Below are 24,512 nucleotides of genomic sequence, written 5' to 3'. Positions count from 1 at the left end.
TTTGCCTGGGGAAGGGGAAATCCGCTCTGGCCCACATCTGCGCACTCCTAGCTCCGCCCCTCAGCCTCAATGTTTGTTATTGTTGTTCGGGTTCAGGTTGCTTCTGCCCCGCCCCCATCGACGCAATCTCCACCAATCAATGGCGTGGTCGTTTTGAGGGACAAGTGGTAAGAGCCAATCATCTTGGCGAAAACTCGGAGAAACAGGAGACTAGTTACTGTCTTTATCCGCCATGTTAGATTCACCCCACAGGGATAGCGGCAGAGCCGGCAGCGGACGGTCCTTGCATTGGCCTCCGGCAGGCGCCCCCCGGGGGCGGGAAGCTGGTAAGGAAGCAGCTGCGGTTACCTAGGGGTGGGGTCACGTCACGCTAAGAGGGTTTGGGGAAGTTCAAGGGAGGAATCCTGCAAAGAAGAGGGGCGACTTTTTCCGTGTTTCGGGACAGCTGATCTTTTTAGTGACAGAATGAGAGAGCCCTTCATGTTCAGAGGGACCGAGTTGGCGAGAAGCGCCGGAGAGTTGGAGAGTCTGTGGGTCAGAACATCCGGCTTCTACTGATGGAAGGCCACGACTCCCCAGTGGAATGAGGGCCTAGGCAAAGAAAATGAGAGAGCCCTCGGGGTAGTGACACTGTCTTGGGAACATGGAGTGCTAGGAAACGAAAACTGGAAGACTAGGATGAACTCTGCAAGTAAAAAAATGACACTACTTACACATCCTTCTCATCCCATCCTCGTTTTTTCGAGACCTTAAAGAGATCTCCTTGGTTAGGGACCTTCGGTTTTGGAAAGGCACTGTTTTTCCTTTTTGTCAAACACTCAGCTTTCAGGCCACACTTTTTTGAGACAGAGTCTTGCTTTCTCAAAGACCAACCCAGGCTGGGCTTGAACTCCTGAGCTCAAGCGATCCTCGTGCCTTGGCCTCCCAAAGTGCTGGGATTACAGGTATAAGCCACCGCTCCCGGCCTCAGGTCACACATTTTAAAGCCTGGATAACTTGGCTTGTAAAGGCCTCTGGTGGAGACAGTAATCAAAGCTCAGGTTGCCAGGTCTGTTTCATTAAAGGGATTTTGTTGAGGCTGAAAAAAAAATCGACGTGGAGGAAAAGCTAACTTGTGCCAAGCAAAGGTGAGTCAGTGGCATGGACTTACAATAATGCCAGTTATGAAAGCTGAAGGCCTAGGACCCAGCTATCTGACTCTACTGGCTGTAGACCTAAGGGGCAGATAGGGTTAACCATAGCTTTGGTGTTTACACACGTTTAAGATTAATGCTCCTGGTGAAAGAATTTTTTTACATGTCAGCCAAAGAGAGTTCCTTATGAAGACCTGGATATGGTCCAGCCAAGCTAGAATCTCCCACTTCCTGTTTTCTCTTAGTTGGCCCACCAGCTGGAGGAGCTCCAGAGTATCTAAATTTCCAATTGTGTAATTTGAGAAAAAGAGAGGAAGAGTCATTTCCTTCACAAGTAGGGAAGTGTGTTTCTTGAAGTTGGAAAGTGATATTTCAGAATACCCACTTTTGGCGGACTGAGTCACTTCATTTCCTTGATTTTTTGCCTAAGGTCCTGGGGAATTGACAAAGATTCTCAAATTTTAAGGACCCCAATGATTACATTTCATATGAATGAATACTAGATGTCAGCAGGATTGTTGTTAAGAGACTAATATTATTTTGGTGGTGAACTTGGTTCTTGGTAGAAACAAAGAATGGAGAAAATTGGGGGATAATTGTCTTAGGGTTTCAAAAAAGTGCCTTTAAATGACGGTCTTAATTGTAGTATTTTACAGGGCAGTGCATTACATTGTGGAAAACAGTACAGGTTTATGGTTCTAAAGACTGGTTTATTATTATTTATTTATTTATTTGAGATGGAATCTTGCTCTGTCGCCCAGGCTGGAGTGCATTGGCGCGATCTTGGCTCACTGCAAGCTCCGCCTCCCAGGTTCACGCCATTCTCCTGCCTCAGCCTCCCGAGTAGCTGGAACTACAGGCGCCCACCACCACGCCTGGCTAAATTTTTTGTATTTTTAGTAGAGACGGGGTTTCACCGTGTTAGCCAGGATGGTCTCGATCTCCTGACCTCGTGATCCACCCACCTCGGCCTCCCAAAGTGCTGGGATTACAGGCGTGAGCCACCGCATCCAGCCCTATTATTTTTTAAAATGTTTAATTGAACTTAATTTTTTTAAGGAGACAGGGTCTGGCTTTGTTGCCCAGGCTGGTCTTGAACTCCTAGGCTCATGATCCTTCCGCCTCAGCCTCCCAAAGTGCTAAGATTACCAGCATCAGCCACCACACCCGTCCAGTTTTTTATTTTATTTTATTTTTGAGACAGAGTCTCGCTCTATCACCCAGGCGAGAGTGCAGTGGCATGATCTTGGCTCACTGCAACCTTGCCTCCCAGGTTCAAGCAATTCTCCTGCCTCAGCCTCCTGAGTAGCTGGGATTAAAGGCCTGCGCCACTACACGCAGCTAATTTTTGTATTTTTAGTAGAGACGAGGTTTCACCATGTTGGCTAGGCTGGTCTCAAACTCTGGACTCAAACGATCTGCCTGCCTCTGCTTCCCAAAATGCTGGGATTACAGACATGAGCCACTGTGCCTGGCCTTTATTATAATATTTTTTGTATTTGAATGACATTTTGAAAGAACTTGCGTACACATTTTTAATTTGATCCTTATGGTAACACTGTGAGATAGTCAAAGCAGACGTATTAGACCTATTTTATAGGTTAAAGAACCGAAGCTCAAAAGCGAACTGACCTGCTCACAGTTTTATGTCTAGTAATGGGCCGGAGGTATGTCTGGAAGCTAAGTCTTCCCAGTTTGTGTGCTCCTCTGCCTCCCCTCTGCCCCCCACCCCCACCCCCGCAGACCACGCTGTAAATCCCTGGGACTTAATCTTGTTCCTCTCAACCTAAGCTATTTTTTCATATCTTGTTCCTCTCAACCTAAGCTATTTTTTCATAAAGTCATAAAAACCAGTTAAACGTAACCATTCATCAGTAAACAAAATCCTTAATTAAAAACATAATGATCAGAATAGAAATCTGATTAAGGAATTGTTAACTTGTTAGGCATGATAATGATATCTAGACTGTTTTTAAAAAATTCTTATCTTTTAGAGGTACATACTCAATTCTTAATGGATAAAAACATAGATGTCTGTCAAAATAACCTAGTAGGGAAAGGGTATTGCTGTAAACCTTTGGTTACAGCAAATTGGTCCTGAGTTGATAATTATGAAAGAAGCTAGCTTATGGGTCCATAGGGATTCATTATATTCTCTCTACTTTTGTATAGATTTAAATTTTCCCATAAAAATATTTTAAAAAATAGTCCGGGCATGGTGGCTCACGCCTGTAATCCCAGCACTTTGGGAGGCCGAGGTGGGTGGAATCACGAGGTCAGGAGATCGAGACCATCCTGGCTATCACGGTGAAACCCCGTCTCTACTAAAAATACAAAAAAATTAGCCAGGCGTGGTGGCGGGCGCCTGTAGTCCCAGCTACTCGGGAGGCTGAGGTGAGAGAATCGCTTGAACCCAGAAGGTGGAGGTTGCAGTGAGCCAAGATTGTGCCACTGCACTTGAGCCTGGACGACAGAACAAGACTCTATCTCAAAATAAATAAATACAATAATATAAAATAATTATATTATTATAGTTTGGTTAAAACATTAGTTGACTATGGTCAGTTCATTGTTGGGGCAGAAGTGGGAGATGCAGGGGTATATGTGAATGAGGATAGCCTTGAGTTGATTGTTGGTTTAACTAAGTGTTTATTACTCTCCACTTTTATATATGTTTGAAATCCCCCATTTAAAAAATCAGTACAAGGCCAGGTGCGGTGGCTCATGCCTGTAATCCCAGCACTTTGGAAGGCCAAGGCAGGCAGATCATGAGGTCAGGAGATCGAGACCATTTTGCCTAACACGGTGAAACCCCGTCCCTACCAAAAATACAAAAAAAAAAAATTAGCCGGATGTGGTGGCGGGCACCTGTAGTCCCAGCTACTCGAGAGGCTGAGGCAGGAGAATGGCGTGAACCCAGGAGGTGGAGGTTGCAGTGAGCTGAGATCGTGCCACTGCACCCCAGCCTGGGGCGATAGAGCGAGACTCCGTCTCAAAAATAAATAAATAAAATAAAATAAAATAAAAAATCAGTAGATTGTGAAAAAACATAGTAACTTGTATGGAGGGCATTGAATGCTACCTCTGTGTAGTTTCTTGGCTAGTGTTTTGGCCTGTAAGTTTGTAAAACTGATAGAAAACCTAGGTTCTCAAGTTCGGACAACCCTCCTTCTGCAAGAAAAATGTAGAATGTCACTCTCAAGTCATACAAGAATACAAGTTCCCTGAGGGCAGAGACCTTATCTCTCTTATCCATGTTGGTATGTCCTGCTACTAGTAAGTATTTGTTTAGTTAACCAGTCATCATAAAGTACCATAAGGATTTTACAAATGCTAGATGATTTCTGGGAATGTGGTCAAAATTTAAATACTTTCAGCATACTTCTGTTTCCACATGTTTCCAACATGTGGAAGTTCCTAATAACTTCAAGAATAATTTTTGTGACTTAAGTACAAGTCTTTATGGCATGGTTTTAGCCTATCTTTCTTTCCTGAAACAATTCCTATTTAACAGTGATGGTAAGTTCCGTAAGAACAGGGACAGTGTTTCTTTTGTTCATTGCTGTGTCTCCCAAGCCCAGCCCATATTGGGTCCTCACAAGTATTTGCTGAGTGAACTTTTAGTGCAACTTATAGAACCCTTTCTAATGTGTTTTTCTCTCTCTCCCACCAACCTTCTCAACCCTAGCCTCACAGCATGGAACCACAGGTTACTCTAAATGTGACTTTTAAAAATGAAATTCAAAGCTTTCTGGTTTCTGATCCAGAAAATACAACTTGGGCTGATATCGAAGCTATGGTGAGTGTTACTTTATTTTGTTTCTCCTTGGTTTAAGCATGGTTATTTTTTCCAAAGGTAGCTATTTTTAGCAGTGTTGTTTCATAGCTGTGAAGTCTGTCATAGTTACCATTTCTGGGCCTTTTGGAAAATTGCTTTTGATAGGGTTTCAGTATTCATATATGAGATGTGCCCCAATAAAGGGAACCAACACATAAATTTCCTTTTGAACATTTTAGAAAGGGAAGGTAAAATTGTTTTTAGTGAGATAGGATTTAGAAAACCTATTAATTTTAGAAACAGTATGAGTGAATTGATGTGGGCTCCACCCAACCAGATCCCAAGGAAATGTTCTCTTGTGTGAGGATATGACTTGTGTTTTGCACAAGGATATAACTTGTGTTTTGCAAGAGCCTATCAATTGTTTTTATTGCTAGGTCAGAGGTTGAGTATCTCAGAGTTGAGCAGGAAAAACTTTCATACCTGCTTAGACAGCAGTTCACCTGTTCCGTTTTTTTGCTAAGGCTTTTCCTCCTCTTGGTTTGCCCTTTGTACTCTTCTGTTTTTGTTCAGTTTGCAGTGGTGAATGTTTTACTTCCTGTGTTGACTGTGTTTCTCTCTGAAACCCTTTGGTAAAAATCTACGTTTACCTGGTTATATCTGATGATAACTAAAAAGGGAAAGAAATGGTAGATCTTAAAAGATGATCTGAGGTAGTTGTCTGCCTTCCAGCAAATACCTGTTCATACTGTCCTATCAGTGACAGTGAGACCCGTCTCAAAAAAAAAAAAAAAGATTGGATTCAGAAGGAAGTTAGATCTTGTTTGCCAAAAGATGTGAAAATCACAGTTATCTTTCTTTTCCTAGTAGTTAAATGAGCTGACAGCTTGCCTTTTTTCTTCCTTGTAAATTTTAAATTGTAAAAGTATAATACATGCCCATTTTAAGAAGAGAAACCATCTCAAGCAGTTAATAGCCCTCCATTCTCCCTCCCCTCATCTGTTACTCCCACCTTCTTTGGGTAACCAATGTTAACAGCCCTGTATGTACTTTAAATTTTCCATGTTCATGCAGATATCATACTAGGATCATACTATAAACATTATTTGGCCGGGCACAGTGGCACACGCCTAGAATCCCAGCACTTTGGGAGGCCAAGATGGGTGGACCACTTCAGCTCAGGAGTTTGAGACCAGACTGGGCAACATGGTAAAACCCCATCTCTACCAAAAAAATACAAAAATTAGCTGGGCCTGGTAGCAGGCACCTGTGGTCCCAGCTACTCCGGAGGTTGAGGTGGGCGAATTGCTTGAGTGCTGGAGGTTGAGGCTGCAGTGAGCCAAGATCGAGCCACTATAATCCAGCCTGAGCGACAGAGTGAGACCCATCTCAAAAAAAAAAAAAAAAAGATCTTTTTCGTTTTTTTTTTTTTCTTATCATGAAACTTCAGGAGATATCCATCTATACACATAACTTATACACTGTTCTACAGGATAAACTGTCCTATACAAATGTGAGATTAATGGGTCACAAAGCATTTTATTTGAAATTTTAATAGATTCTGCCAAATGCTTTGCAGAACAATTGTAGTAGCACACAGAAATACATGACAATGTCCTGAAGTTTTGACAACACTGGATGTTATGGCTTTAAAAAACATTTGCTGTTCCCTACCCCACACCCCACCCAAAACACGCACACACACACACACACACACAATTTGGTATTCTGATGAGATGTCATCTCATTGCTTCAATTTGCATTGTTCTGACCACCAGAAAGTTTGAAAGTCTTCTGATGTATTTGTTAGGTGTTCTGATTTCCTCTTGTATGAATTTTATGTATATTTTTACCTGGGTTGTTAATTGTATCATTAGCAGTTTTGCTGATACTCTGGGTGTGTTGCAGATATTAACCCTTTGTTATGGGTTGTTAAGGTTGTCTGTTGTTTGTCTTTTGATTTTGTGGGTTTTTTTTACTTTGACTTCTGTGTACATTATAACCTGCCTTTAAATATGTATCTCTTTTATAGGTAAAAGTTTCATTTGATCTGAATACTATTCAAATAAAATACCTGGATGAGGAAAATGAAGAGGTAAAATATATTATGGCACTTATTGCTAGGTGTTCAGAATAGGGATCTTATTTCTCCAGTGATATGGGCTTTAATAATTCAAAATAGTATTTAGCTTATTTGTGTGGTGGTTTAAATATATTTGATAATTGAATATTCTAAGAAGACTTGCAGCATCTGAGATGGAGTTGAGAAATGGAGAAGCAACACTGAAGAATATCTCAGAGATAACTTTCACTTAAAAAAAAAAAAAGGAAACAGGGTCTCACTATGTTGCTCAGGCCAGTCTTGAACTCCCGGGCCCAAGCAGTCCTCCCACCTCAGCCTCCCAAAGTGCTGGGATTATAGGTGTGAGACACCCACCATGCCTGGCCTGGCCTGAGAGAACCTTTCTTTTTTTTTTTTTTTTTTTTTTTTTTTTTGAGATGAAGCCTCACTCCGTAACCTAGGCTGGAGTGCAGTGGTGCGATCTCTGCTCACTGCAACCTCCAGCTCCTGGGTTCAAGTGATTCTCCTGTCTCAGCCTTCTGAGTAGCTGGGATTACTGGTGTATACCACCACGCCTGGCTAATTTTTGTATTTTTAGTAGAGACAGTATTTCACCATGTTGGCCAAGCTGGTCTTGAACTCCTGGGCTCAAGCGATCAGCCCACCTCGGCCTCCCAAAGTGCTGGGATTACAGTTGTGAGCTACCACACCTGGCCAAGATAACTTTTAAAATTATATAGTGACCTTAAGTTCACATATAGCACAAGCTACCACTTAGTTTATAATAATACAAATATAATGGCTAAGCTTTTTTTTTTTTTTTTTTTTTTTTTAAAGAGGGTCTCACTCTGTTGCCCAGGCTGGTGTGCATTGGCATAGCTTGCTGCAACCTAGAGCTCCTGGGTTCAAGGAATCCTCCCATCTCAGCCTTCTGGGTAGCTAGGACATACCTCTCTGCGCCTGGCAAAATTTTTTAATTCTTTGGAGGGATGGAATCTCACTTTGTTGCTCAGGCTAATGGCTAAGCTTTATTGAGTGGTTACAGTGTGTCAGACTAGCCACAGTACCATGTATTGAGTACATTATTATCATCACTATTTTACTCATGAGGAAACTGAGGCACAGAGAGGTGAAAATAACTTGTCCAAATGCACAAAAACTTGGAAGTAGTAAAGTAGCCGTTCAGTCCATACCCTCTGGCTATAGAACTCAAGCTCCTAACCATTATATTGCACTGCCTTTTAATGTATCTGAAATAAAGGAGGGCACAGTAGATAAGCAATAAAATTTCTTAAGTGTTATTCATGACTAGCAAGTGATACGGAAAAGCTGAACGCTTGGCCTGAGTTTTTGTCTGTCCTATGGGGCTGGTCCTAGTAACAGAAATGCTCAACTGATGAGACACTTATAATTCACTGTTGCTTTTTTTCCTTTTATAGGTATCCATCAACAGTCAAGGTGAGTCCCTAAGAGAGTCTGTTCAGCCTTATTTAAAAACCTTAATCTGCTCATTGAGGCATTTCTATTTATACTCAAACCTTATTGCAGTATTAATTTTAGAGTGACATTGCACTGATGGACATTAGTTACCTAGGGGATTTTATTGTATAGCAGTTTTTTATATATAGGATGATGCCTTTGAATGGACCCTAAGGACAGCTTTAATGGGAGGTTCTCATATTTAAGATGCCAGTCCTCTGAAATTAATATGCCTCCCAGTTCAACACATATAAGTATTCCCATGGTGTTGCATTTGTTTCTGACTTGGTATATATGTTAATATCAACTTATAAAACAAGTGGTATTCCAAAAGTTTATTTATCAGATGTTCAGAGCTTGGAGTGCATTTTCCCATAGGAACCATGTTATAGTTGAAGATTAGTTTCCCACGATAGCCCCTAAAATCTTAATTTAATCAGGCGAAATGATAGTATTAACATTGAACTCTCTTGAGTCCTGAGCATCACAGTGCGTAAATGTGAGGGACCTGGGTTGAGATTTTGTAACTGGAAGATTCCCAGTAGTGATGAAGGAGGGATTTAAGGGGAAGAACTGATCTACAGTAGATGCTGTTTGCAACAAAAAGGGAGTTTGTCAGCAAAAAGATAGTTGCTGTTCATATGTAATAAGCTAAGAATTCTTTAAAGTCAGGATTAGCTGTACATTTAACAAATTTTTATTGTATATATTGAAGGTGCACAACATGATGTTATGAAATACATATACAGTAATGCATCGCTTAATGACAGAGATTACTGAGAAATGCATCAATTAGGTGATTTTGTCATTATATGGACATCATAGAGTGTACTTACACAAACCTAGATGGTATAGCCTAGTACACACCTAGGATATATGGTATAACCTATTGCTCATAGGCTGCGAACCTGTAGAGCATGTTACTGTGCTGTATACTATAGACAGTTGAAACACAATGGTATTTGCATATCTAAACATAGAAAAGGTACAGTAAAAATGTGGCATTATAATCTTACGGGATCACCATCATACACATGGTTGACCAAAATGTTATGTGGCAATGGTTACTGTAGTGAAGCAAATTAACATATCTATCATCTCATTATAGTGGCCCTGTGGTGCCCTGAGCCCTCCCCAGAAACCAGCCATAATCTACTCATTTAGCAAAAATCATGAATATAATTTACGATTATTTAACTATAATATGTTCCTCATGTTGTACAGTCCATTTTTAGGATTGGCTATCCTTAATCTTATGGAATCTTTGGTTCTTGAATGAATGAATGGATGTGTACAAAATAAAAATAATTTTAAAGTAATAGAATCTTTTGGGGTGTGTGAAGAAGTATCATGGTGTATATTTTTTGTCCTTTTAGGAGAATATGAAGAAGCGCTTAAGGTAATGATTATTTAATCTCATTTTTAAATAATTTTAAAAATATTATTATGGGTTGGTTTTTTTTCTTTTTTTGAGATGAGGTTGTGCTCTGTCATCCAGGCTGGTGTGCAGTGGCACAATCTGGGGTTGCTGCAGTCTTCACCTCCCAGGCTTAAGTGATCCTCCCACCTCAGCCTCCCGAGTAGCTGGAACTACAGAAACACATCACCACGCCCGGCTAACTTTTTATATTTTTCTTAGATACAGGGTTTCACCATGTTTCCCAGGCTGGTCTGGAACTCTTGGGCTCAAGCAATCTGCTGGCCTTGGCCTCCCAAGTGCTGGGATTATAGGCATGAGCCACTGTGTCTGGCCTAAAATATTTATTGACTGAAACTCAAACCTGAATTCCATTAGTTATGGGGAGAGACTAGTAAGTATAAACACAGTGAAACCTATTTATAGGGAGACGGATGAATGGGCACGACACTCAGCAAAAGGCAATTCATAATAAAAAGGTCCTTCTCAGTTACAGTCCCATCTCTTTGCTGGTCTTTGTGCTACTGTTCTAGTGTTTAAAAATACAAATAACTGGCCGGGCGTGGTGGCTCACGCCTGTAATCCCAGCACTTTGGGAGGCCGAGGTGGGTGGATCACGAGGTCAGGAGATCAAGACCGTCCTGGCTAACATGGTGAAACCCTGTCTCTACTAAAAATACAAAACAGCCGGGCGTGGTGGCGGGTGCCTGTAGTCCCAGCTACTTGGGAGGCCGAGGCAGGAGAATGGCGTGAACCCCAGAGGCGGAGCTTGCAGTGAGCCGAGATCGTGCCACTGCACTCCAGCCTGGGCGACAGTGAGACTCCGTCTCAAAACAAAACAAAAAAAACAAACCAAAAAACAAATATCTTGGCCGGGTGCAGTGGCTCATGCCTGTAATCCCAGCACTTTGGGAGACTGAGGCAGGCGGATCACCCGAGGTCAGCAGTTCAAGACCAGCCTGACCATGATGGTGAAACCTCATCTCTACTAAATACAAAAAATTAGCCAGGTGTGGTGGTGCATGCCTATAATCCCAGCTACTTGGGAGGCCAAGGCAGGAGAATCATTTGAACCTGGGAGGCAGAGGTTACAGTGAGCTGAGATCACGCCATTGCACTCCAGCCTGGGCAACAAGAGGGAAACTCCATCTCAAAGACAAAAAAAAAACAAAAAACTCTTGATGCCCCCCTTTTTTTTTTTCCTAAAGAGGCTGGGTCTTGCTATGTTACCCAGGCCAGCCTTGAACTGCTGGGCTCAAGTGATCCTGCTGCCTCAGCCTCCCGAGTAGCTGGGACTATGGGTGTGCACCACCATGCCTGTTATAGAACTATGTTTTCTGGTTCACATTTTTCACCTCTTTCCCTCACTCTGTTCTCTCCTTTTTTTTTTTTTGAGACAGAGTCTCACTCTGTCGCTCAGGCTGGAGTGCGGTGGCGCAGTCTTGGCTCACTGCAACCTCCACCTCTGGGGTTCAAGTGAGTCTCATGCCTCAGTTTCCCAAGTAGCTGGGATTACAGGTGTGCGCCACCACACCCAGCTAATTTATTTTGTAGTTTTTAGTAGAGACAGGGTTTCGCCTTGTTGGCCAGGCTGGTCTCAAACTCCTTACCTCAAGTGATCCGCCTGCCTTGGCCTGCCAAGGTGCTGGGATTACAGGCATGAGCCACTGTGCACAGCCTATGTCACTCTGTTCTCTATAGCCCATACAATGTTATGTTTAAGGCAGAGATGACAGCCACTTTTTGGACATGGAATGCTTTTTTTTTCGTTTTTAGTTTCTAATTTTTAAAAATTTGTATGTTTAAATATAAAAATGTGTATAAAATGTGATGTTTTGAAATATGTATACATTGTGAAATGATTACCACAATCAAGTTAATTAACACATCCATCACCTCAGATGTAGTTACCCATTGAATGCTTTTTTTCTTTTTTTTTTGCGACAGAGTCTCGCCCTGTTGCTCATGCTGGAGTACAGTGGTGCGATCTTGGCTGCCAGCAGCCTACACCTCCCAGGTTCAAGTGATGTTCCTGCTTCAGCCTTCCTAATAGCTGGGATTACAGGCGTATGCCACCACGCCCAGCTAATTTTTGTATTTTTAGTAGAGACGGCGTTTCACCATGTTGGCCAGGCTCATCTCGAACTCCTGACCTCCGGTGATCCTCTTGCCTTGGCCTCCCAAAGTGCTGGGATTACAGGCGTGAGCCACTGCGCCTGGCGTCTTTTTTTTTTTGAGACAGGGTTTTACCATGTTGCCCAGGCTAGTCTTGAACTTCTAGGCTCAAGCAACCCACCCACCTCAGCCTCCCAAAGTGCTAGGATTAGAGGTGTGAGCCATCACGCCCGGCCTCTTTTTTCTTTGACATGTGTGTCATTCCTTTTGTTGTTGTTTTTTGAGATGGAGTCTTGCTCTGTTGCCAGGCTGGAGTGCAGTGGCACGACCTTGGCTCACTGTAACCTCCACCTCCCGGGTTCAAGCAGTTCTGCCTCAGCCTCCCGAGTAGCTGGGACTACGGGCATGCGCCACCACACCCAGCTAATTTTTGTATTTTTAGTAGAGATGGGGTTTCACCATGTTGTCCAGGGTGGTCTCAATCTCTTGACCTCGTGATCCACCTGCCTTAGCCTCCCAAAGTGCTGGGATTACAGGCATGAGCCACTGCGCCCAGTGACACGTGTGTCATTCTGTCATAGAGGCTGGAGCACAGTGGTGCAATTATGGCTTACTGCCCCCTCAACGTCCCAGGCTCAAGCAGTTCTCCCACTTCAGCCTCCTGAGTAGTTGGGACCACAGGTGTGCATCACCACACCTGGCTGGTTTTGTTTGTTTGTTTTTGAGTCTTGCTCTGTCACCCAGACTGGAGTGCAGTGGTACAATCTCAGCTCACTGCAGCCTCCGCCTCCTGGATTCAAGCAATTCTCATACCTCAGCCACACTAATAGCTGGGATTACAGGCATGTGCCACCACACCCAACTGTTTTTTGTATTTTTAGTAGAAATAGGGCTTCGCTATGTTGGCCAGGCTAGTCTTAATCTCCTAGCCTCAAGTGATGCCTGCCTCAGCCTCCCAAAGTGCTGGTATAACAGGTGTGAGCCACTGTACCCAGCTACCACACCTGGCTAGTTATTTTTATTTTTAAAAAGTTTTTTTTTCACTGACAGCACTTGTTAAAAAAAATCACTTCGATATATTTTTTTGAGACGGGATCTCACTGTCACCCAGGTTGGAGTGCAGTGGTATGATCACAGCTCACATAGCTGGAGTGCAGTGGTGTGATTGCAGCCTTGACTTCCTGGGCTCAAGTGGTCTTCCTATCTCAGGCTCCTGTGTAGCTGGGACTACAGGAAAATACCACCATGCTCCGATGATTTTTAAACTTTTTTTTTTTTTTTTTAATAGAGACAGGGCCTTGCTGTGTTGCCCAGGTTTGTCTTGAACTCCTGGGCCCAAGTTATCTGCCTCAGCCTCCCAAAGTGCTCGGATTACAGGCATGACCCACCTCTCATCGCCCCAAAATACTATTCTTTTTTTTTTTTTTTTTTTTTTTTGAGACAGAGTCTCACTTTGTTGCCCAAGCTAGAGTGCAGTGGCGCCATCTCAGCTCATTGCAACCTCCGCCTCCTGGGTTCAAGCAATTCTCCTGTCTCAGCCTCCTGAGTAGCTGGGATTACAGGTGCATGCCACCATGCCCAGCTAATTTTTGCATTTTTAGTAGAGATGGGGTTTCACCATGTTGGACAGGCTGGTCTCGAACTCCTGACCTCAGGTGATCTGCTCAGCTCAGACTCCCAAAATGCTGGGATTACAGGCATGAGCCACCGCGCCTGGCCTCAAAATACTATTTTTATTGGAAAAGTAAATGCTTAATTATAGGACATATCTTTAAGTTTCTTGAGTTTTGTTAGTCTAGAATTAACCTTTTTGGAAACCTGAGTTAAGATTCCATAGAGAGAGTCTTGTATAAAAACCAATTAGACCAGGCGCAGTGGCTCACACCTGTAATCCCAGCACTTTGGGAGGCTGAGGCGGCAGATCACGAGGTCAAGAGATTGAGACCATCTTGGCTAACATAGTGAAACCCCATCTCTACTAAAAATACAAAAATTAGCTGGGTGTGGTGGCGTGCGCCTATAGTCCCAGCTACTCGGGAGGCTGAGGCAGGAGAATCGCTTGAACCCGGGAGGTGGAGTTTGCAGTGAGCCGAGATTGCATCACTGCACTCTAGCCTGGTGACAGAGCGAGACTCCACCTCAAAAAAAAGAAAAAAAAGAAAACAGAAAAATAGTAACCCAGTTAAGGAGAATCTTACCTAATTTGCCATCTTAAAACCTACTTTTATGGGTTTTTTTGTTTGTTTTTGTGGAATAAAGCAACACAATACTTTTGTGGTTTTAATAACAAAACCAAGTTCATGACCGGCCTGGGTAATGTATGACAAAAAATTTTTTAAATTAGCCAACAGGCATAGTGACCCAAACCTATGATGCTAGCACTTTGGAAAGCCAAGGTGGGTGGAGCCTGGGAGTTCGAGACTAGCCTGGGCAACATCATGAAATTTCACCTCTACAAAAATACAAAAGTTAGCCAGGTATGGTGGTGCGCACCTGTAGTCCCAGTTACTCAGGAGGCTGAGGTGGGAGGATAGTTTGAACTCAGGTGTCCAAGACCAGTCTGGGCAACACAGTGAGACTCCTGTCTCCAAACTAAAACAAAAACCTTAGCCAGGTGTGGTGGCATGTGCCTGTAATCCCAGCTACCCGGGAGGCTGAGGTGGGAAGATTGCTTGAGCCCAAGAGACAGGCTGCAGTGAGCCATGCACTGCATTCCAACATGGGTGACAGAGCAAATTGCCATCTCAAAAAAATAAAAATAAATTTCTAGGCTGGGCACGGTGGCTCATGCCTGTAATCTCAGCACTTTGGGAGGGCGAGGTGGGTGGATCACCTGAGGTCGGGAGTTCGAGACCAGCCTAGCCAACATAGTGAAACCCCATCTCTACTACAAATACAAAAATTAGCTGGGTGTGGTGGTTGGCACCTGTATGTAATCCCAGCTACTTGGGAGGCTTAGGCAGGAGAATTGTTTGAACCCAGGAGGCGGAGGTTGTAGTGAGCCAAGACCGTACCATTGCACTCCAGCCTGGGCAACAAGAGCAAAACTCCGTCTCAAAAATAAATAAATAAATAAATAAATAAATAAATTTCTAGTTAACATTCTTACCAAAGAAATAGCAAGTTGAGTGTAAACATTACATTTGTTGTTGGATTTAATAAAGCAAACACAAATCCTAGTATTTTCTAGCATAACTTACCACACTCTTCTGTTTTGATGTCTTTGAAATGTTATTTAGGAGAATATAATCATGTCGCATGTTTTTGTTTCATAATGTATGCTCTTAGATGGCAGTTAAACAGGGAAACCAACTGCAGATGCAAGTCCATGAAGGGCACCATGTCGTTGATGAAGCCCCACCCCCAGTTGTAGGAGCAAAACGACTAGCTGCCAGGGCAGGGAAGAAGCCACTTGCACATTACTCTTCACTGGTGAGAGTCTTGGGATCAGACATGAAGACCCCAGAGGATCCTGCAGTGCAGGTATGAAGGGTATGGCCCAGTCTGTCCAATATCGTTTCTTTTTTCTTTTTTAAATAAAGCTGAACAGGTTTCTTTATTTTATTTTTTTATTATACTTTAAGTTCTGAGATACATGTGCAGAATGTGCAGGTTTGTTATATAGGTATACATGAGCCATGGTGGTTTGCTGCACCCATCAACCTATCATCTACCTTAGGTATTTCTCCTAATGCTATCCCTCCCCTATCACCCCACCCCCCGACAGGCCCCCGTGTGTGATGTACCCCTCCCTGTGTCCATGTGTTCTCATTGTTCAACTCCCACATATCAGTGAGAACATGCTGTGTTTGGTGTTCTGTTCCTGAGTTAGTTTGCTAAGAACGATGGTTTCCAGCTTCATCCATGTCCCTGCAAAAGACATGAACTCATCCTTTTTTATGGCTGCATAGTATTCCATGGTGTACATGTGCCACATTTTCTTTATCCAGTCTATCATTGATAGGCATTTGGGTTGGTTCCAAGTCTTTGCTATTGTGAATAGTGCTGCAATAAACATACGTTTGCATGTGTCTTTATAGCAGAATGATTTATAACCCTTTGGGTATATACCCAGTAATGGGATTGCTGGGTCAAATGGTATTTCTGGTTCTAGATCCCTGAGGAATCGCCACAGTGTCTTCAACAATGGTTGAACTAATTTACACTCCCACCAACAGTGTAAAAGCATTCTATTTCTCCACATCCTCTCCAACATCTATTATTTCTTTTTTTTGAAACGGAGTCTCGCTCTGTTGCCCAGGCTGGAGTGCAGTGGCGCGATCTCGGCTTATTGCAAGCTCTGCCTCCCGGGTTAACACCATTCTCCTGCCTCAGCCTCCTGAGTAGCTAGGACTATAGGCACCTGCCACTACGCCCAGCTAATTTTTTTTATTTTTAGTAGAGACAGGGTTTCACCGTGTTAGCCAGGATGGTCTCGATCTCCTGACCTCATGATCCGCCCGCCTTGGCCTCCCAAAGTGCTGGGATTACAGGCGTGAGCCACCGCGCCCGGCCTCCAACATCTATTATTTCCTGAGTTTTTTTTTTTTTTTTTTTTTTTTTTGAGACAGAGTCTTGCACCTTCGCCCTGGCTGGAGTACAGTGGCGTGATCTTGGCTCACTGCAACCTCTGCCTCCCAGGTTCACGTGATTCTCCTGCCTCAGCCTCCCGAGTAGCTGGGATTACAGGCACACACCACCACACCTGGCTAATTTTTTGTATTTTTAGCAGTGACAGGGTTTCAGTATGTTGGTGAGACTGGTCTGGAACTCCTGACCTTGTGATCCGCCCACCTCGGCCTCCCAAAATGCTGGGAGTACAGGCGTGAGCCACCATGCCCAGCCCTGTTTCCTGACTTTTTAATGATTGCCATTCTAACTGGTGTGAGATGGTATCTCATTGTGGTTTTGATTTGCATTTCTCTTTTTTTTTTTTTTTTTGAGATGGAGTCTCACTCTGTCGCCCAGGCTGGAGTGCAGTGGTGCAATCCCGGCTCACTGCAAGCTCTGTCTCCCGGGTTCACGCCATTCTCCTGCCTCAGCCTCTCGAGTAGCTGGGATTACAGGCGCCCACTACCACGCCCAGCTATTTTTTTGTATTTTTAGTAGAGATGGGGTTTCAACATGTTAGCCAGAATGGTCTTGATCTCCTGACCTCGTGATCCACCCGCCTCAGCCTCCCAAAGTGCTGGGATTACAGGCGTGAGCCACTGCGCCCGGCCTGATTTGCATTTCTCTAATGACCAGTGATGATGAGCTTTTTTTCATAGGTTTGTTGGCCGAATAAATGTCTTCTTTTGAGAAGTGTCTGTTCATATCCTTTACCCACTTTTTGATGGGGTTGTTTTTTTCTTGTAAATTTGTTTAAGTTCCTTATAGATTCTGGATATTAGCCCTTTGTCAGATGGATAGATTGCAAAAGTTTTCTCTCATTGTGTAGGTTGCCCGTTCACTCTGATGATAGTTTCTTTTGCTGTGCAGAAGCTCTTTAGTTTAATTAGATCCCATTGTCAATTTTGGCTTTTGTTGCCATTGCTTTTGGTGTTTTAGTCATGAAGTCTTTGCCCCTGCCTATGTCCTAAATGGTATTGCCTAGGTTTTCTTCTAGGGTTTTTATGGTTTTAGATCTTATGTTTAAGTCTTTAATCCACCTTGAGTTAATTTTTGTATAAGGTGTAAGGAAGGGGTCCAGTTTCAGTTTTCTGCATATGGCTAGCCAGTTTTCCCAGCACCGTTTATTAAATAGGGAATCCTTTCCCCATTGCCTGTTTCAGTCTATCCAATTTCTAGATTTATTTCTCATTGTCTTTGTTGTAAGATTTGCACATTTATCAGAGATTTGGGAATTAGTGTGCTCCTCTCTCTGACTTTTGAAACTGGTAATAGTTTACTTCTGTAGAAAGGGAGCAGGCTAGAGACTTTGTTTTCCTTTAGTACGCCTTCATACTCTGACTTTTTAAAAAATTATATACTTGTATGATTTCACAAAAGAAACCTCAAAATAATACACTCCAGGAAAAGTATTTTAAATAGAAAAAGTAACCTCTAACATCTCGGCTTGGGTTTTCTCCCAGTCGTTTCCACTTGTTCCATGTGACACAGACCAGCCTCAAGACAAGCCCCCAGACTGGTTCACAAGCTACCTGGAGACGGTGAGTGTTCTCTCTCGCTTGGGTTTTAACTGTGGTGTTGGCACAGGTGGAATGTGGAAGAAATAGAAAACTGAACCCAGGTGGCTGCTGCCTCTAGTACAGGTGAAGAGTGGTAGCTTATAATTTCCAAACTTAGAACAGTTCCAGTCGAGAAAGCTCTAACCTTTGCAGTGAAGTGTCAGAAAAAGAGGGAGTCTAATTCTAAGCATGTAAGGGAGAGGGACAAATCTCTGCTTGAGAAAAAGTTAGAAATTTACTTATCAAAAGGATGTTTTGATATTTTCTTCAAACCAGTTTAGCTGTGGAAGGAATAGACCTTTTGCTATGTTTCTGTCTATTCAGTAGCAGTTGTTTATTGTGTTTTTGTATTATACCAGAGACAGTTAGGTTTCAGATCTATTGATATCTTCACATTTTTTTCTGATATTGGAACTGAGTTTTTTCCCTACCTTCTGCTCCATATTCTAGTTCAGAGAACAAGTGGTTAACGAAACGGTTGAGAAGCTTGAACAGAAATTACATGAAAAGCTTGTCCTCCAGAACCCATCCTTGGGTTCTTGTCCCTCAGAAGTCTCAATGCCTACTTCAGAAGAAACATTGTTTTTGCCAGAAAACCAGTTCAGCTGGCATATTGCTTGCAACAACTGCCAAAGAAGGATTGTTGGTGTCCGCTACCAGTGTAGGTAAGCAGTTGCTTGGGAGTAGCTAGCTAGTGATAGACCTTACAGCTTTTACCTCCCTGGCTTTCTGTGTAGGTAAAGGGAAATTAATTGTACCCTGTTTCTGAGCATTAGGTGTTGTAGCTGTGAGTTGGAAGCACAAGCTACTCTTCACCCACATGCTTTGTGTGTTGTAACTGTTCAGATTGTTGTGTTCAAATGTGCATTTGGATTAGCAAAGCCAGGCAAAATTATGTTCCCCTGAACGGACAAAATTAGATCGCTAAGGGTAGTTCCTCGGTTGTTCCAAATGCCTTTTTTTTTTTTTTTTGGTGACAGGGTCTCTGTCACCCAGGCTGGAGTGCAGGGTGCAATCATGGTTCACTGCAGCCTCACCCTCCCAGGCTCAGACAATCCTCCCACTTCAGCCTGCCAAGTAGCTGGGATCACAGACTGCCTTTTAATTATTTTTTTAGAGATGGGGTCTCCCTATATTGCCCAGGCTAGTCTCAAACTCCTGGACTCAAATGATCCTCTTCTCCATGGCCTCCCAAAGTGCTGGGATTACAGACATGAGCCACTGTGCCTGGCCCCATGTACTTTCACATCTTACCTTCCTCCCATAGATTTTCATTTAAAATGGATATGGGTTAAGTGTTATTATCCTAATTTTATTAATGAGGAAAATTGAGGCATGGCATAGTCAGATGGCATGCTCAGGTTACCTGCTAGTTGGTACTGGAGCAAACATAGAAGTATGGTCTTATATCTCCCTACCCCAGGTACTTCCTATTCTGCCATTGTGTATTGTGCCATTCTTTCCCCACAGCCTATGCCCATCCTACAATATCTGTGAAGATTGTGAAGCAGGGCCATATGGCCATGACACTAACCACGTCCTGCTGAAGTTGCGGAGACCTGTTGTGGGCTCCTCTGAACCGTTCTGTCACTCAAAGTACTCTACTCCTCGTCTTCCTGCTGCTCTGGAACAAGTCAGGTAAAACCCTCTACATGGAGATGCTTATTCTCTGATTGACTTCTTGGTTCTGGTGACAAGGTATGAATCACAAAACTACACATAGTCTCCTTAGTTCTGCTCATTTTCAATTGATGTGCAATAATGAAGACAGTTATCCAAAGTTAGTGAAATAGAAATAATAGCTATAAAAAGAAATTAAGAAACTAAAGTAGGCTGGGCACAATGGCCCATAACTGTTATCTCAGCAACTTGAGGGGCTAAGGTGGGAGGAGTGCTTGAAGCCAAATATTTGAGACCAGCCTGGGCAACATAGCAAGATCCCGCCTCTACAAAAAAAATTTAAAAATTAGCCAGGCGTGGTGGTGCGTACCTATAGTTTCAGCTACTTGGGAGTCTGAGGTGAGCAGATTGCTTGAGCCCAGGAATATGAGGTGGAAGGGAGCCATGATTACACCACTGTACTCCAGCCTACATGACAGAGTGAGACCCTAATTCTAAAACAAAAAAAGAAATTAAACTGGAAGCTGACACTGATGGAAATTGCAATTGGCTCCACATAGCTTCAGAATTTATTTGTGACTTTCTTTTAAGACTTGTTTTTATTATCTCACAGGCTCCAGAAACAGGTTGATAAGAACTTTCTTAAAGCAGAAAAGCAAAGGTTGCGAGCTGAGAAGAAACAACGTAAAGCAGAGGTCAAGGAACTTAAAAAGCAGCTTAAACTCCATAGGAAAATTCACCTGTGGAATTCAATCCATGGACTCCAGAGCCCCAAGTCTCCTTTAGGCCGACCTGAGAGCTTGCTCCAGTCTAATACCCTGATGTAAGCCCAGGGCTGGGGTGGGAGCCAAAACTTTAGGCCCAGCTCTCTGAAACTGGAACTTCAACCAACTTCCGTCTTATTTATTGGTAGCCCTTAACACCTAAATCTTTAAAACTTTCCATTATCTGGTCTTAGTATTTTTTTTTTTGTTTTTTTTTTTTTTGTTTGTTTTTTGAGACAGAGTCTTGCTCTGTCACCCAGGCGGTAGTGCAGTGGTGCGATCTCGGCTCACTGCAAGCTCTGCCTTCGGGTGCACGCCATTCTCCTGCCTCAGCCTCCTGAGTAGCTGGGACTACAAGCACCCGCCACCACGCCTGGCTAATTTTTTGTATTTTTAGTAGAGATGGGGTTTCACCGTGTTAGCCAGGATGGTCTCGATCTCTTGACCTCGTGATCCGCCCGCCTTGGACTCCCAAAGTGTTGGGATTACAGGCATGAGCCACACAGCACCCGGCTTTTTTTTTTTTTTTTTTGAGATGGAGTCTCGCTCTGTCGCCCAGGCTGGAGTGCAGTGGCATGATCTAGGCTCACTGCAACCTCTGCCTCCCGGGTTCAAGTGATTCTCCTGCCTCAGCCTCCTGAGTAGCTAGGATTACAGGTGCATGCCACCATGCCCGGCTAATTTTTGTATTTTTTCAGTAGAGACGGGGTTTCATCCTGTTGGTCAGGCTGGTCTCGAACTCCTGACCTCATGAATCCGCCCACCTTGGCCTCCCAAAATGGTGAGATTACAGGTGTGAGCCACTGCGCCTGCCTGGCGTGGTCTTAGTATTATTAAAGGGTGGTTTGGTAGTTTTTTGTTTGTTTTGTTTTTGAGACGGAGTCTTGGAGTCTCGCCTGTTGCCCAGGCTGGAGTGCAGGGGCGCGATCTCGGCTCACTGCAAGCTCCACCTCCTGGGTTCACGCCATTCTCCTGCCTCAGCCTCCCGAGTAACTGGGACTACAGGTGCCCGCCACCACACCCAGCTAATTTTTTGTATTTTTTAGTAGAAACAGGGTTTCACCGTGTTAGCCAGGATGGTCTCGATCTCCTGACCTCGTGATCCATCTGCCTTGGCCTCCCAAAGTGCTGGGATGACAGGCGTGAGCCACCGCGCCTGGCCAAGTTTCGTAGTTATTTTTGACACTTGTTTTGTTTCCTTCTTCAGAAAGATAGAAACTGCTAAAGTTCAAAATGGCGGGGTCCCTCTCTTCATTGGAGGCAATCTGGAATTGAAGCAAAAGGAACAAATGTGTTAAAAGCCTGACTCTCTAGGTGTTGTATTTATAGGCCCTTTTAATTACTCTTACCATGACTTTTTTAGCTCAGGAGTGAGACCTATCCTCTGTTTTGTTTTATTGTTTTAAGTTTGTCAGAAAATTTATTGTTTCTAATATGTGGTCCTATACTAGTAATATCAGTATTATTTTTAAGGCAAATGGGTTAGCACATTTTCAAGAGTCACAGTCAGACTCTCAAGCTAGTGTGAGGTATTCAGAAGCCTTCACACCCAACAGCAAGTGACTAAGCATCTGAATTTCTGTTCAGGCTCCCTTTGCAGCCCTGTACCTCCGTTATGCCAATGCTCAGTGCAGCATTTGTGGATGAGAATTTGCCTGATGGGACTCACCTTCAGCCAGGAACCAAGTTTATCAAACACTGGAGGATGAAAAATACAGGAAATGTAAAGTGGAGTGCAGACACAAAGGTAATTTTTCCCACAAAATGCAAAGATGAGGTGATTTGAAGTGGCAGAGTGCTCAGCTGACAAGCTTGCTTTCTCTTCTTACTGTTCTTTTCAGCTCAAGTTCATGTGGGGAAACCTGACTTTGGCTTCCACAGAAAAGAAGGATGTTTTGGTTCCCTGCCTCAAGGCCGGCCATGTGGGAGTTGTATCTGTGGAGTTCATTGCCCCAGCCTTGGAGGGAACGTATACTTCCCATTGGCGTCTTTCTCACAAAGGCCAGCAATTTGGGCCTCGGGTCTGGTGCAGTATCATAGTAGATCCTTTCCCCTCTGAAGAGAGCCCTGATAACATTGAAAAGGGCATGATCAGCTCAAGCAAAACTGATGATCTCACCTGCCAGCAAGAGGTGAGCATTGACTAACAGGCTTTGGCCTAGTATCCAAATCTTAGTTAGAGAGGAGATGGCTAAAACTAAAAGAACCCACTCATAGCTGGTTGTTTTCCAGAAACCTTGAAAGGTTAGCATCTCCCCCCGCCCCAACACATTTCTATGCTGATATTTGGCCTCTTCCTTAGGGTGTTTGTTTTAGCGTCTTTAGGGTCTTGCTGCATACTGAATACTTTTGTACCTCTTTGTGATGTTGCATGGTCAGCCTGTTGGCTGCACAAGGGAAAAAGGGACTCCTGGCCTGGGCTGGCCTGTGGAACTGCTGAACTGATAGCTTTACTCCTTAACATCCATCTCTCCTGAAATACCCTGTGTATGTTCCCTAAATACTAATGAAGTCTCGCCCTGGTTGCTACTTAGTGCACAGTTTTTTAATGCAATTTCTCTGTATTAGTGGGGCAGAGTGTTTACTGCTTAAAGTTATCCAATGTTAATTTTCTGGTTTTGACTATTATAGTTAATATAAGTTATCGTCATTAGGGGAAGCTGGGGAATGTGAATTCTCTCTGCTGTTTTTACAACTTTTTCTATAACTGTAAAAATATATCAAAAACATATAGTTTTTTAAAATATGGAGGTACAGCAGCGTTTTTATTTTTGGGGGCATTGTCAGCCTGCCTCTTCAGTTCTGTTGAAGGCCTAAAATTTGTCTCAATGGTTTGTCTCTATAGGAAACTTTTCTTCTGGCTAAAGAAGAAAGACAGCTTGGTGAAGTGACTGAGCAGACAGAAGGGACAGCAGCCTGCATCCCACAGAAGGCAAAAAATGTTGCCAGTGAGAGGGAGCTCTACATCCCATCTGTGGATCTTCTGACTGCCCAGGTGGAAGATTCAGCACTTTGAAGGGCAAGGGACAGAGGGAGAGAGCACAGGAGAGAAGGTGGTAGAGCCATAGGTGGTAATCAGGAAATCAGAGATATGCCCACTTTGATCTAGTCAGGTATATTTAATGGGAAGGAGATCACCCATGGAAGCAAGTTTGTAAACTAGATGTTTCCTCTTTGAATTGGGAACTCAATCCTGTACTTCCCCACAAACTCCCTTTAGTTGCCTCTTCACCTTGGCCTAGCTAATTCTCCTTCATACCTGCTGCATTTTCTCTTTCCTGCTATTGGGTTATTTCAACATCTAATTCCCATTTAACTCTTCTTGTTTTCACTTGTCTGGGGACAGGCATGAATTTGAACAGAGTTGAATGCAAAATGATGTGGAAATGGTCTACAGGTCCCATCAAGACATCGCTCCAGCATGCACTCCAAACAGCCTAACATTGTCTTTTTTTTATAGGACCTGCTGTCCTTTGAGCTGTTGGATATAAACATTGTTCAAGAGTTGGAGAGAGTGCCCCACAACACCCCTGTGGGTAAGAATGTCACTCATTTCATCTTGTTCGTCTTACTAATAGGCCCAAAAGTACCACAGCCTAGACACTGGTAGTGTTTTATTCTGAGGAAATGGCAAGGATTTCTCCCACAGTAGGATAGTAAAGCAGCAATCATGGATCCGTTTTCCTTCTTTCCTGTCCTTTGTCAAAAGTAACAACATGCTGGGCATGGTGGCTCGTGTCTATAATCCCAGCTCTTTGGGAGGCCAAGGCAGGAGGATCACTTGAGGCCAGGGTTTGAGACCAGCCTGGGCAACATGGTGAAACCCCCATCTCTACAAAAATTACTTTTAAAAATTAGCTGGGTGTGGCCAGGCACGGTGGCTCACGCCTGTAATCCCAGCACTTTGGGAGGCTGAGACGGGCAGATCACCTGAGGTCGGAAGTTTGAGACCAGCCTGACCAACATGGAGAAAC

General features: G+C 43.5%; 1 protein-coding gene across 17 annotated transcripts in view; it reads left to right on the top strand.

The window, feature by feature from the left end:
- The window catches only part of NBR1 (NBR1 autophagy cargo receptor), a 78,279-nt gene that overhangs the window by 37,665 nt on the left and 16,102 nt on the right, over positions 1-24,512 (top strand). For 8 of the 17 annotated variants that reach the window (XM_063798537.1, XM_063798538.1, XM_063798542.1 and 5 more), the window contains 11 exons: positions 4,822-4,932; positions 6,944-7,035; positions 15,273-15,467; positions 18,059-18,136; positions 18,605-18,819; positions 19,625-19,792; positions 20,388-20,597; positions 22,126-22,285; positions 22,380-22,670; positions 23,384-23,533; positions 23,999-24,074. In XM_063798537.1, the coding sequence (XP_063654607.1) occupies positions 15,273-15,467; positions 18,059-18,136; positions 18,605-18,819; positions 19,625-19,792; positions 20,388-20,597; positions 22,126-22,285; positions 22,380-22,670; positions 23,384-23,533; positions 23,999-24,074 (1,543 nt within the window). In that variant the 5' untranslated portion in view covers positions 4,822-4,932; positions 6,944-7,035. Of the gene's footprint in view, positions 1-96; positions 1,128-4,821; positions 4,933-6,943; positions 7,036-8,412; positions 8,432-9,828; positions 9,852-15,272; positions 15,468-18,058; positions 18,137-18,604; positions 18,820-19,624; positions 19,793-20,387; positions 20,598-22,125; positions 22,286-22,379; positions 22,671-23,383; positions 23,534-23,998; positions 24,075-24,512 lie in introns of those variants that run through there. The other 9 variants (XM_063798531.1, XM_063798530.1, XM_024350283.3 and 6 more) reach the window with 6 other exon arrangements.

The sequence above is a fragment of the Pan troglodytes genome, chromosome 19, assembly GCF_028858775.2.
Source record: "Pan troglodytes isolate AG18354 chromosome 19, NHGRI_mPanTro3-v2.0_pri, whole genome shotgun sequence".
Taxonomy (NCBI): Eukaryota; Metazoa; Chordata; class Mammalia; order Primates; family Hominidae; genus Pan; species Pan troglodytes.
This window is presented reverse-complemented; position numbering and strand designations above follow the sequence as displayed.